Below are 14,812 nucleotides of genomic sequence, written 5' to 3' on the forward strand. Positions count from 1 at the left end.
TGACAAGTCATTGCAGAGGTCTGTTTCTAGTCTGCCTCTAAAGCAGAAAACAGATTAAATTAAAGAAGAGGACATTAAAGAAAACTATGGGGAAAGTGGGATTGTAAACTACCATACACTGCTGGCAACAGCAGTCCAGATTTGCTGTTCTTAAAACAAGCAGGGAGGGATTTCAGGAAGGGGAACCGTGCCAGGGTATTTATCACTTAGTCAGGTTGCCTCATTCCTTTTCAGCCCGCCTTATCGGCTTCATCAGTGACCACATCCCTTTCACTGTTCGGCTCCAAGTTAATGTTTGACGGAAACTGCTGCCTTTCAGCCACAGGGAACAGATCTTGTGGAAAAGGGCAGAGACTACAACAGTATTGCTGGTTGGGTTAGCTGTCCTTTAGGGAAAACTGGGAGCTGTCTCCAGCATTGAGCATTTCCTGTCTTCTGTCTCACCCAGAACAGGTGAACAAAAAGCTTTTCTCAGCTTGTTTTTTCTCTCTCATTGTTGCTAATGTGATTGAGGCAGAGGACTAATTCAATAAGGCCTGGGGTGGGGTGGAGGGGAATGCGAGAGAGGAAAGTGTTATTAAAACTTCACTTCTGTTTGTCCTTACGGTAGAACAAAAGGTTCTTCAAATCAATTGGTCTAGCTGTATTTCAGAGTAAGCGTGGTGGGGTGTTAACTGTAAGACTGTAGAGAGAGTGACCTTTGGTGACCTGCTTTTCTCTTCCTTCTTCCTGTTTCTGTGCTTAGTTTTTTGGTCATGGGGGCACCAAATGATGACGATTGTTGGCACCTCATCGATCACAGCCACGTGAAAGACTTTGAAGTAGACAAATGGGTGAAGATCACCATTGCTCTCACCTATAGCATTATCTTTGTGGCAGGGATCTTGGGCAACAGTGTCACCATCCGGACTTCCAAAATCCTGCAAAAGAAAGGCTACATGCAAAAAGCAGTGACCGACCATATGATAAGTCTAGCATGTTCAGATCTCTTGGTGATCTTACTGGGGATGCCTGTGGAATTCTACAGCATCATATGGAATCCTTTCTCGAACACAAAAGGAGATCTGACCTGCAAGTTGTACAGCTTCATCTTCGAGGCTTGCAGCTATGCCACTGTGTTACATGTGGCCACCCTAAGCTTTGAGAGGTACATTGCCATCTGCCACCCGTTTAAGTTCAAAGCTACTTCTGGAACCTACAAAGTGAAGATCCTCATTGCCTTTGTTTGGATTACATCGGTGCTGGTGGCCTTACCCCTTCTCTTTGCAATGGGGGCAGAGCACCCATTGGTAGACATCCCAGGCCATCGGGGGTTGCTCCTCTGCGAAAAATCCAGGTCTCAACGTCTGCCTGAATTCAGTTTAAATGTGACAATATGTACCAATTTATCATCCAAATGGAGAGTCTTCCAGTTTAGTATTTTCACTGCCTTTATTGTGTACATCATAGTATTGGTATCTGTAACATTTATGTGCCGGAATATGATTAAAGTCTTGATGGTCTACAAGCAAGGAACGGTGGAAGTAAAAGGAAGAGAAAAGCAATCCCAATTTCTAAGGAAAAACGAAAGTCCAGAGAGCCGAGGATCCAAGAAACAGACTCTTATCTTCCTAGGTAAGTTCATAATGGAATTACCATACATTGATGGGTGAGTGATAGTGAGCAGTAAGAAATGGGACCATACAGTTACAAAACAAGAAGGAAATGGAAGCGAAAGGATAATCTGAAATGGAAAATGAATGGCAGAATTGAAGTAGGTTCTATCTCTTTTCATACTTACTATTTCTTATTCATTATGGAAATATTCCTGCTCAGTAAAAAGTAAGTGACACAAAAATTATATGGAGCCTCTGTGGTGCAGGCATTATGAATGTGTATTTAAGAAGATTGGATTTATTTCAAGTTGCATTTCCTTTTTCTTTATGTGCAGAATCCAATGCCTAAGTTTTTCATAGCATCTCCTACATATATCCTAGGACATTTTTTCATCATTATTTAAAGAAAGCTCTCTATTTTTAAAGAGTTGTACAATCGTGCAACCTCCAGATGGTCTCATTGGGTATGGGTTGGAAATATGCATCTCTTCAGTTAAGAGTGTCTTTGGATGGAGTTCCTAAAATTCAATTTGCTTTCACAGTCATGTTGCTTGAATTTGTTCCCCTTAGACAAATAAAACAAAGTTTGGTGACCTCACAACATTTTATAAGCAACAAGAAGGGAAGGATGGAATGGGAAAATAGGAAGTATGATAAATATATTGATCCATGTACATTTGAAATTCTCTGAAATTTCAATTATTTGAAATTCTTATCTTTGCAATACAGACCTTGTCAGAAATAAAATATATCTGAATTTGGTTAAGGTTAAGGTTAAGAAGGTTAAGGCTTACTGACATGGGCTACAGTCTTGAGCATCAAACTTGGAAAAAGACAGTTAATAATAATGCTAACAATATATTGATTTGTATAATCTTAGGTTTTGCAAAAGCAATTTGTATCTCATCCATTTCTACCATAATCGATTTCTACCATATATTGGTGGCTATATGAATGTGATTAATCAATTGATCCAGACTTTCAGAAAACTGGCCCCAAGTTGTATATTTAACCTTGCCACTTTATTTCACTGGCCATGCTTCTTTGTCTTTAACATAACCTTATCATGTAAATCTTTCCTGGTGCATGCTGAATTTCTCTCACCTGAATATGTATTGAGGGTCTAACACCAGGGCTACAATACATGGACTGTAAAGATCTAGATCAGGGATGTCAAAATGGCGGCCTGCGGGCTGGATGCGTCACACACTGGTCCCGCCCACCCCAGCTCCGCAAAGGGGGAAAACATCGCAAAACATCACATGACAGCAACATGAACTGGCGAGTTTGAAACCCGTGATCTAGATAATCATTGGATAACAACTTTGTGATTATCTGATGCTCATCCACGTATTTCCAGTTATGGTAATCATAGCCAGGGGTTCACATGAAGATGTCAGTTATTCAGGCTCTGAAACCTCCTTGGGATTATTCATCTTTGCAGGATTTATATACGAATAGTTATATTACTTTTGAACTACTACACTTGTTCAGATCTCTCTGTGAGTATGTCAGGATATATAGTTACGTGCTTGGTAGAAGCCATGCATTTGCCCAAAACTCTTAGGTGGAGATTATAAATATAGCATGCAACTGAAGGTATTGGATTAGAGGTAGTTAACAAGATAACCATTCTTTCTTCACTTTCTTTCAAATTTACACTGGTTTCACTAAAGCCTTGATAATTCTTAATTACTTTCATGTGTTGTTCTCTTCTCGAATTTGTTCTGCGTTGTATTTATTAAATGACTGGCAATTACATTAGATTCTGCTTTTTCCTTGCCACATTTTCTTACTCTAAACCTTATTAAGTTATCATCTTCCCATTCTGAGAAACATGCCAGGTTGTCATTCATTGGGCATCAGCACTTTATTTTGGTTTCTTGACTTTTCATTATGTTCTGTCTGAATGGCTGCCATTCCTTGTTTATGCTGGCTTGCCTCCTACAATTATCGTCTTTTATTAAACTATCATATGAGTGTGCACATCACCAAGCCAGTTATTATTTGAATGCCTTCGAGAGTCCACCAGATTTTGGGGAGGGGAGATGAAGAGTAGGGTAAACAAATTTAAATACATTAGCAACTATTGACTATATAAGTAGATTAGCAATTATACTTATTGTCAACCCTTACACTCATGCTGTTACTATGATCTGTAGCCAATGAAACCTCAACTATTTAAGTGACTACAAAATGAATTCAGTGAATATTGCAAATTCCCTTCCCTTCCCTTTATTTTGGGGAAAAAGAAGCAAGAAAATGTGGACATGCTGTTACAATTCTGACCAGACACTAAAAATAAATAAAGCAAATAAGATGGCATATTGTTTATTGCTGGTTTATTGTTGTACTAAAAAATTATTCATAAATCTAACTGTGAAAATTAATATCCCATGTTCAGCTATGGAGAGTACTTTTCCTATATTGTTTTGTAATCCCTATAATGTGTGGATTATAGTTCTCAGAATTTACAGTTAGGAGACCAAATGAACACTGAAGAATGCTGAACTAATTTACATATTCGTACTTCGTGGTGGGGCAATGTTGACTCACAGGTAGCCACAGAATTCATAGTTAATCAGTAGGACCGTTCCTGTCCTACTGTCCCCATTTATTCATATCCTTATCCTGTATTCATAATCATGTTTATACTTATATCTGTTATCTTATACGTATTTGACAAATAAAATAAATAAAGAGTTTCGGATTCAGGCTCTCAACATTTTGCTCAAAAACTCTTTAGTTTAATTCTTTACCGCATCTTTCACCTACATCCATTTCAGTATTTGAGGAGATTAGTTTGTAGAATCAATGGTATAACGTTGTTTTTGCTATTTTAACAAATAACAAATATGTTAGCATATTTTCGTTATGTTTTTCATTCCATATGTGGCATACTTAATGTGCTTTCAGTATATAGCTCCAGTGGTGGAGCTATATATCAGCCGGTTCACACCCCTTCGGGAGAACTGATTGTTAACTTTCTGAGCAGTTTGGCAAACTGGTTGTTGGAAGAAATCATTAGGGCAGAGAACCGGTTGTTAAATCACTTGAATCCCACCACTGTATAGCTCTATAACCTGATGTCATTTCATAGCACTCTACATTGCTGTATATTAAGTAACATCTTTTGTTTCATCATTTTGTGAGTTGGGTTTTTCTCTTCTGTTGATGTCAATGTGACTAGTGATTTCATAACCTGTGCTTCTGAAGTTCATAAATGTATTTTCCTAGGATTTAAGTAATATGTGAACCCAGTGATCAGCTGTTTGTGGGGTGAAGTGGGCATTAGCTGTTTTTCTATTTGGACAGGATTTTTCCTATCTGACTTCACCTATCTGTAGCCTAAGACATCCATCTTGTATAACAGTACATCTCACAGATAGTTTTACTTTTGTTCCTAAAAATAAATAGATAGTTGCCACTATTGCAAACAAATAGTATGCTATATTCTGGAAAAAAAATACATTTGTGCCATCAAGTTGATGTCCACTCTTAACAACCACAATGGACCACAATCTCTAGAAAGCTTTGTCTTCTACCTGACCCCTCAGGTCTTTTAACCCACTATATTTGAGTCCATCCACCTTGATGCTGGTTCTTATCTTCTTTATCCTTCAGTCTTTCCCAACAAAGTCAGGTTTCTCAAGAGAGTTGAGTCTTCACAGAATGTTTCCAAAATATGATAACTGTGTCAGGTCATTTGTGCCTCAAGTGAGGACTCTAGACTGAGTTCCTATTTGTTTTCTTGGCTATCCATGATATCTTCTGACTCCTATCACCAAAATACTATTAACATTTCAACTTATAATGTTTTTAGTATTGAGTAATGATGATCATAGAGTGCCTGTGGAGATTCTCAGTCATCCAGGTCATGGTTGTCCCAAAGGTGCCTTTACAAGAGGCAACTGGACTTTCTGGTTTTTCTTTGAAGATGTTTCACTTCTCATCCAAGAAGCTTCTTCAGCTCTCTTCCAGAAGTTTCTTCCAAAGCTGAAGAAACTTCTTGGATGAAAACTGAAACATTTTCAAAGAAAAACCAGAAAGTCCAGTTGCCTCTTGAAAAAGCACCTTTGGGACTATGATCAGAGAGAACATTAAGTATTCATTGATAGGAAAATACATTATTTTTTTGTAAAAAGCTGCCCTGTTGCCTGCAGTGGTTCACATGTTGTACAATACATTTAGCATGAATAATGTTTCCTCAGACCTACAAATATGCCATATCCCCTGTGTTGCATCACCTTTCTCTAGTTGATGACTAGCAATAGAACATTTTAAAAAAGGGAATCATTATAGATATTGCTTTAATGAGTTCTTTCTTATCTGCAGGTAGTTTTGCATTGCTACCTAAAAATATGTGTTTGTGCGTATGTGTATATACATGATGGAATGAAGTGGTAAAGAGTTTAGAATACTTTTCCTTGGTGGCTTCTGAGATGCATTTCAGATGACTCTTTAATATGTCTCACTAATTAACTTTGCTTAGAAAATAGATTAATGAACAGGAGATAGAAATCATGGCCTGCATCCATGAAAACAGCACATCTGAAATTGTGGCTTTCGTAAGAATTATGCTTTGGGGTGCTTTTAACCCAGACTAAATAAACAGATATATTGTTTACGAATTGTTGAATTTAAATATTATGATAACAATGTCTCCGTCTGAATTTCATTTAACAGATGGGTCAAATTAAAACAAATATTTTCTTGTTCCAAATGTATCTCACATTTAACATGAAATGTAAATGACAAACACAGAGCAAGATGTCTTGAGAAGTCTAACAGTAATAAAAACAATTTATGGAGTCTTCCTCCCAAGTTGTTAAAAGTAATAACTTCTATAAAGCAGAAATTAAATTCATAAATCTACTACTTAAGTGAAAGTGTATGAGGTTTTAGTGCTACATTTTGGTTTTTGAAAAATAATGAAAACCAACTGAAAACATGTTAGCGAGGGAATGACAGTGAAATGTTTTCTGTGTGCTATTTAGATCCTGGTATTGAATTTCAGGATGAAAATAGAAAAGTAAGATAAAATAATAAGCCTATGAAATAATAGTTCAAAAAAATAACCCAGTAGCGAAGAATGTAATATTTGTTTCTAAATAGGAGCTGTAACATAGATGCAAGGTTAATATTTTGCAGAGAGTCACTGGGAAATGTATTTTTCCAGTGGTTGTTATTGCACTAAGGGTGATACAACCTCTACTCTGGATTTTCCAAAAGCAATTTTATAAAGTCAGTATAAGTATTAAATAGGATGACCAAGTGATACAAGCCATTGAATGGGCAATTCTTTGCTCAGCTCTCTTTTTTTCCTTTTCTTCAATTTCTCTATCCACCAAAATTCCCCTCTCTCCATTTTAGTGTACATTGACCTGGTTATTAAGATTAATCTGCCATCCAACATTACATGGAAGAATTTATTTACATTTGCACACAAAATAATGTAAAATAACCCCCCTTCTTAAAAAAATATTGACAGCCTTTTGAAACATGCATCAGTATATTTGGTGTGATACAAACCATTCACCTATAACGATTCATCTTTACCTACAAAGAAAAAAAAGTAGAAACTCATTGGAATCTAGCTAATAATTTGGATGATGATGCACTGTTATCCGTGCTGTTTTCTTGGCAAGAAAATCACCATGATTTGCTGTGGCTTTTTTCCAAGATGTTTTCAATCTCCCAAACTTAGTCGACAGTGTTAAGATTTCTATTAGTGTCTCATACAACTAGTAACTTTTTCCAACCTTGTTTAGCTCTATGAGATCAGCCAAGGCACTGTCATCCAAAGTAAGCTTTGAAAAGGGATATGAAGATGACCTTTGGAATAGGGAAGAAATGAATAAGCAATTAAGGGGGGCCTTTCAGGAAATATTACTCAGTCCTGGAGAAAGAGGAAAGCTTGAGAAGGAAACTCAAGACAACTCTGCCTGGATTTGATTCAGTACTAGAGGAAACAGAAAGAAAGGTAGACAATTTTTCTGTGATTCTATCTTGGTACAATAAGGAACATTTTTGACCTCCCCAGCCTCCAACAACTGACAGCTTTACTCTTTGTTATACTGAAAAATGATTTGATTTTTAAGCTTTCATTACTATTCTTCCCCCAGTGAATTCTCTCTTCTGTTTCTCTAGTAGCTCTGAGCTGAAGAGCATTGAAAACCAAAAGGCCTCGTTCCTTACAGAGAATGAGCAGAGGGCTAAATCCCCCAGGACTTCAGTAGTGAACTGGTTCAAAATGGTCGATAGAGGCATGCTTATTTTCCCCCCTGCCTTTGTTCAATTCTATGCTTCTGGAAAAGGCGTTATAAGGGGGAAATTGCTTGTAGGAAATAGATGTGCAGCCCTGACAATTGCTGTTTTTTAATACATACATACATACATACATACATACATACATACATACATACCAGGGGTGAAATGTAAAATCTGTTACTACCGGTTCTGTGGGCATGGCTTGGTGGGGGGGGGGGTAATGTGACTGGGTGGGTGTGGCCAACTTTTTTTAAAAAAAAACTTTTCAAAGCATTTTTTCTAATGCTTTGAAAAGCCTCTCTGCCAATCAGGAATTCAGCTGGGATCGTCAGAGACTTTTCAAAGCATTTTTTTTACCACCTCTTCGGCCAAGAGGTTGCAGAAAAAAATGCTTTGAAAAGCCTCTGATGATCCCAGCTGAGCCACGCGATCATCAGAGGCTTTTTTTTTTACTTTTAAAAGCATTTTTTCATCAGAAGAGGTTGTAGAAAAAATGCTTTTAAAAGTTTTTTTTAAAAAGCCTCTGATGATCATGCGGCTCAGCTGGGCATGGTGGGCAGGGAGGGATTTTTGCTACCGGTTCTCCAAACCACCTGCCGCCATCGCTACCGGATCGGGCGATCCGGTCTGAACCGGGAGCATTTCACCTCTGATACATACATACATATATATATATATTCCCTTTTAGCTTTTAAAACAGAAAGAAAATGTATATTTGACAGAATATACAGGATTGCTGAAAATCAGAAATCAAAAGGCCATACACAACATGAGCAGTAATTAGGAAGACACAAAGGTGTTAATGAAAGTGTTGGACTTAGACTAAGAGACCCAAATTCAAGTCTCATTCAACAACCTGAGTTCCCTTCATGGCTTTTATTTTTCTCTGACAGGCTTACTTTATAGGTTGTTGTGGAAAGGAGAGGCAAGCCAACAAATGCTAAAGAAAGGCTAGGAAAGCAATAAATATATACCATGTTTCCCCGAAAATAAGACCAGGTGTTATATTAATTTATGCTCCAAAAGACGCATTAGGACTTATTTTCTGGTTAGGTTTTATTTGGGGGGGAAATACGGTACTAAATGAATCCATCTGGCCAACAATCTTAACTGAGGTTTATTTTGGGGGTAGGTCTTATATTATGAGCATCCTGAAAAATCATGCTAGGACTTATTTTCCAGTTGGGTCTTATTTTTGGGGAAACAGGGTAACAAGGGACTTACATATCCTTTTTAGAAATTCAAGCTCTGAAAATGAAAACATTAAGTAATAGAACAGCACCACAGAAGTGAGTGATCAATTTCTAGGGTCACAAGTTAGAACTAGCTCACTGTTGACTCAACTGATCTTCATCTCCGCCATCATCTCCCTCCCTCCATAGGGAGGGAGATGATGTTATTATTCCTATTAATTATGATTATAATTGACTTTTAATTAAAAAGTGCAGCTTTTATTTCATGGACTAGAATATTATTATGGAACCGTTGACAGGTTGAGAAATGGATTTGGCTTGGGAACATAAGATAGTGAGATGGTAATGCCTAAATTTTGGCATTTGGTGCTGAATTTAATTTAATCCATAAGATTAAAGAACCAAGATTTATTGCTTTCCAAAGTAAGATAGGTAGGAACACGAAGATGACCTTTGCTTCTAAAACTCCTTCCTTCTATAAGGGAGAAGCAACCCCCCCCCCCATTTCTTCTTTTTTTTAAAGTGGTTGACTGTTTCTGATCAGCAAATTTATGTTTTTTTTAAAAATGTGATTGCTTATTTTGTAGGGTGTAAAATATTTTTACCATGTGAATTTTACATTACATTTGCATTTGTAGGTTGGTGCAAAATTAAAAGACAGGAATTCAATACCAGCATTTAAATAAAACATTTTTGATAGTTAAATGGTGCGCAAATCAGAAAATATTTCCTGCATTCAGATAATTTTAAAAAGGTGGGTTTTTTTTTTTTAAGGAAAATGAAAAACTCTCCCAGTTGTGCTTGAGTTTGAAAACTATGTTTGCTTTTAAGATATTGTTAAAATATTGTTATAGCTATCTATCTATCTATCTATCTATCTATCTATCTATCTATCTATCTATCTTTGTCTATGTAAGTTTTCACGGGTATATATGTGTGTACAGTTAATATCTCGGGTTTCTTCCTGTGTAATTGTAGACATATCCTTATATGTAGTAGCAACGTTTCAACGAAATTGTCGAAACATCTTCTGGCTGATGTTTTCGGTTTGGTACTTATGGGCAAACTGTGGAAGAAACCCAAGATATTAGCTGTATACACACACACACACACACACACACACACACACACACATAACTATTCTAAAAATACAAGTTCCAGGTTGACTGGCTAATATCATCCCCCTCTAATAAGCAAGCTAGGAGGGAGGAAACAGTAGGAATTAAGCCTCCATCATCCAGCATGACGACAGCAAAAACAACACAACTGATTACAAGTGGGAGACAGCTGGAAGGGCCTATTACATGCGCAAGGGGCAAATTGATTAATGGCATATAAAGGCAGAGATCTCTGTAATGGTAGTTTAATACTCTGACAATGTCAGCAGATGGCTGACGAAAGCTTAGTAAAATAAAATTTAAATGATTTACATTTTCTTATGGTCTGTAGCGGAATCTCCAACTAGAGTGGGGGGAGGTGTGAAGAGGGGTTTGAGCCCTTGCACAGCTGGAAAATGAACAGATGTTATCTCCCACAGAATCCCTGAAACCCTAATCTGGCTCTTCCCAAGAGAATACATGCAAGATTCTTGTTAATGGGCATGCAGCAATAAAGAAGCAACTTTGATCAGCTCATGATGTCATTCTGGTTCCTTGTGTTTGACATGGTCTTTGAGCTGTTGAAAATGATTATATGTGAATGTTTCAAAAGCTGTGCATAGAAAATATATACCATACTGTCCAAGTGACTTCTGTGTTTTCACAATAATCTTAGTCAGCTCTAACCAGACAGACAAGATATGGAGAAACAGAGAAAGTCAGTCCTATGTGACTAAGCAGTTTCCTCTTAAGCTAATTAATGTTACAGTTAACAGAGTCTAGAACTTGCTTGCTATTGATAAAGGTCAGACCTTCATGTAGTTCAATATCTGTATGGATTTATTATGTTAAAGATCCAGGGAGTCCTGTTATGATCAACAAATGCTTTCATTTCAGTTTTTTAGGTCAGTTCCTCATGTGTATCAATAGTGCAGTTCTCAAATCTTGCTCAGTCATTAAAGTACAAAGGTATAAGGGAAACATAATTCTTCAACTCCTCTCCAGAAGCTTTATTTAGAATTAGCATAAAACCCCTGTCTGAGATCTTCACACTAATCTGACATACTTAGCAAAGGACGGAGGCTTCAAAAGAAAAAAGTAATGAATGCTGAAACTGGCAGGCATTGCGATAGTTCATATCCGACAACTTTCACTTTGGGTGAAACTTCATTTTACGAGGAACATAGAAGGAGAGGTCCAAGGCTACATTTGCAGGGGGAAATCAGTTCAAATGGAACTAGGGGTATTTAACCTTTCCTATACACTGATGCTCTCCTGGCCAATTTTAAAAATTGCTTTTTTCCCCAGCCAAGTTCTAGATGGAAAATGCTAGTTTCGGGAGGCAAAAGACAAAAGCTTTTAAAGGTATCTTTTATATATATATATATTTCTCTTTAGCCAGGTTCTTCCTACGTAAACCAAGATTTTTATGCAGCCCTAGTTCAGTGAAATCCCAATCCACTAGTTTCTAGGCTTTTTTTTTTCTGGCTGCCAGAAAAAAGAAAAAGAAAAAAAGAAAAAAAAAGCCTAGAAACTAGTGGATTGTGATTTCACTGAACTAGGGCTGCATAAAAATCTTGGTTTGCGTAGGAAGAACCTGGCTAAAGAGAAATACACATAAAGCCTACGAAAAGGAAAGATGTGTGTGTGTGTGTGTGTGTGTGTGTGTGTGTGTGTGTGTGTGTGTGTATATATATATATATATATATATATATATATATATATATATATATATATATATATATATATATATATATATATATTTCTTTTTCTTTTTCGTAGGCTTTTATGTGCATATTCTTTCTAGTCAGGTTTTACCTACGTAAGCTAAGTTGTTCTGCAGCCCTGGTTCTGTGAAATCTCATTCACAAGTTTCTGGGCTTTTTGTATCTTGCTGACAAACAGCAACTCTGTGCTGCTCATTGGGAGACTCAGATAGCTATTTCTGCCTTGTAAGGCGTCATCAGTGAGCCACACTCTCTTCTCAAGTATCCTCCCTGTAAAGGTACAATGTTTCTTTTTCTTTTTCGTAGGCTTTTATGTGCAAACATTGTACCTTTACAGGGAGGATACTTGAGAAGAGAGTGTGGCTCACTGATGACGCCTTACAAGGCAGAAATAGCTATCTGAGTCTCCCAATGAGCAGCACAGAGTTGCTGTTTGTCAGCAAGATACAAAAAGCCCAGAAACTTGTGAATGAGATTTCACAGAACCAGGGCTGCAGAACAACTTAGCTTACGTAGGTAAAACCTGGCTAGAAAGAATATGCATATATATATATGTTTGTTGGAAAAGTTCCGAGATCAGAAGGTCATATGTTATTTTTGCACTTTTTTGCAGGAAATATTAGTACCTGCCCTGTAATGAACATAAGTAAAGGACAGGACCAAACATTGAGAAATGTTGAAGACATGGATTTTGTCAGTGGACTAGGCCATGTTCACAAAAAAGTAAATCATTATTTTTGGCAGGCTTTAAATACTTCTTAATAATCTGCTTTATAGGTTAATGAAAACATTAGCTGTAACAGATGTATGTGATAAATAGCCTGGTATTTGCAGTCACAGTAAGCAAGAGAGTGAAGGGAAAGGGAAACCCTCATTTGTTGCTAAATAAAGCTTTGCACTTCTGAAATATATATTAATCTTTGCGGTGAGCTGTTTTGAAGACATTTTGCATGGCTGACCTATAGAGTCCATTGTTGTAAAATATGAATTAGCGGCTTATGTTGGCTCTTTTTTACTTCCTACATCTTAGATAAAAAGAAGGAAAGCCCAGCGTCTGAAGCTGAGCACCTAATTTTTTCACAATCAATTTAGAGTTGGCAGATTAATGTGTAGCTCAAAATAAGGGTGCCGCGCTCGGAAAGAAATAGCCTTTCAAAAGATCACAGAGGAAATATATTTTCTGAGGCACCTGGCAAATGGATTTGCAGTAGGACAGATTACTTCAAGTACTTGCTAAAAATATGTGCTTGACATCTACGGATGATTCCGGTGCAGTAAAATTTGACAATAGTGTGACTTCTGCTACAGGAAAATTAGATGTTTCTTCATAGGCAGGAAATGGTCTGCATTTGGATTGTTGTTAGATGAGTTTTTCTTCTCTTGCTGAAAAAGATACAGCTTGGGGATATGATGAAATTGAAAGAACAACTTGATTGATTGAATTTAAAGGGTGGAAAAATAACTACAGTTCAAGTTCTTTATTTAAGTTCCCTGAACTTCAAATGCATTTTTCCTTAGCCTTCAATGATAATACCACAGATGTAGAGATTAGTAGTTTGGAATTGCTTTCATTTGGGTACCCTATGAATGTTACCATATAAAAGATTAATGGACAAGGTATCCAACGATATTCAATAGTCAATAATATCTCATTGTGCCTATCAAAATCATGGCATTGTGGGTGAATTTTTGGCACTGAATGTTAGGTTCCACTGCCCTTTAAGTGTGATCTGTTTGTCTTTGAAAACATGTCTCACAGTTTATTTTTGGAGTGAGAAGTGGCATATTTTAAGCTAATCTAAAATGGATGACTTTTAGCAAAGAAGTATCAATTTAAATCCCAGTTTGGATGGCTTTAGAGGTAAACTAAGCCTTCTTATGTAAAAAGAGATAAGACTAACTAGCTTTCTAGTTGGACAGAAGAGGAAGGCCATTTTTGACAATATTCCCTGCCCACTGCACTGACTCACACCTCTGCAAATCTCCTTCACGAAAGAGTTGACGCAGAGAGGGAGAAACTACAGAAGGGGGCAAAATCAGTAAAAAAGACTTTCCTTCCTTCTTTCAATTAATACTTCTGTTCATTGCTCATAAAAATAGAATTCAGCTAGTCATTCTGTGTGCTCCCAAAATGTCATGTTTCCATTTAAGAAACATCTTTAGTTTTGAGGGAAATACTGGAGACTATTTCTTGATAAATAACTTTTGTAGTTATAACCCAACAGCCAACTAATCTGATTTTATGGAGTCCACACCCTTCCCTTGTTATATAGACTGCTATGTAGTATTTCCAGCTTCTAAAGAAACTTATAAATCCTAGAATGCGACTTAATTGAGAAAATAAGTAGTTCTCCTTAAAATTTAGAGTGTTTTGGAAACCCATTGGAATATGAATTCAGAGCAATACAAAGTGCGATTCTGATTCCAGAAACACTTTCTGAAAACGCTGGTGTTGAGCTTTTAGTCATGATGCAATTTATTAGCAAATGGCTCTCATAATATGCTTCAAAACAGTAAGTTTTAGAAAGAACGTATGAAGCTTTTCAAATAGAGATGAAAATGCTTTGAAAATAGCTGTAGAGATTTAAGAAATTTAACAAGTTGAAGGAGCTATTTCTTGGAAAAAAAGAGCTGAAATCTGCCAAGAGCAATTGATTCAAATTCAGAGACAAGCATGTTGTAAAATACGATTAATTCTGAACTTTCCCTATGAAAAAGACAAGTGATCTCTTGTAGTTGCCATAGAGATATGTTTACAAAAGTTGTTTCAACAGGGCCATAAAAATCTGTTGGATGGTCCTTACTGAGTAGAAGCAAGACTTAGATCAGAGGTGTCAAATTCGCGGCCCATGGTTTGGATGCATCAGGCGCTGGCCATGCCCATCCCCGGTTTAGCAAAGGGGAAAAAGTCATGATACATCACATGACAC

At 36.9% G+C, this 14,812-nt stretch overlaps 1 protein-coding gene across 1 annotated transcript in view; it reads left to right on the top strand.

The window, feature by feature from the left end:
* Positions 1–290: 290 nt before the first annotated feature.
* Positions 291–14,812, top strand: part of GPR39 (G protein-coupled receptor 39) — a 163,396-nt gene continuing 148,874 nt past the window's right edge. Inside the window, exons 1-2 of the mRNA XM_034432417.3 lie at positions 291–453; positions 746–1,614. Coding sequence (XP_034288308.3) covers positions 756–1,614 — 859 coding nt within the window. The 5' untranslated portion in view covers positions 291–453; positions 746–755. The remainder of the gene's footprint in view (positions 454–745; positions 1,615–14,812) is intronic.

The sequence above is a fragment of the Pantherophis guttatus genome, chromosome 1 (assembly GCF_059756535.1).
Source record: "Pantherophis guttatus breed Tessera chromosome 1, ASM5975653v1, whole genome shotgun sequence".
Taxonomy (NCBI): Eukaryota; Metazoa; Chordata; class Lepidosauria; order Squamata; family Colubridae; genus Pantherophis; species Pantherophis guttatus.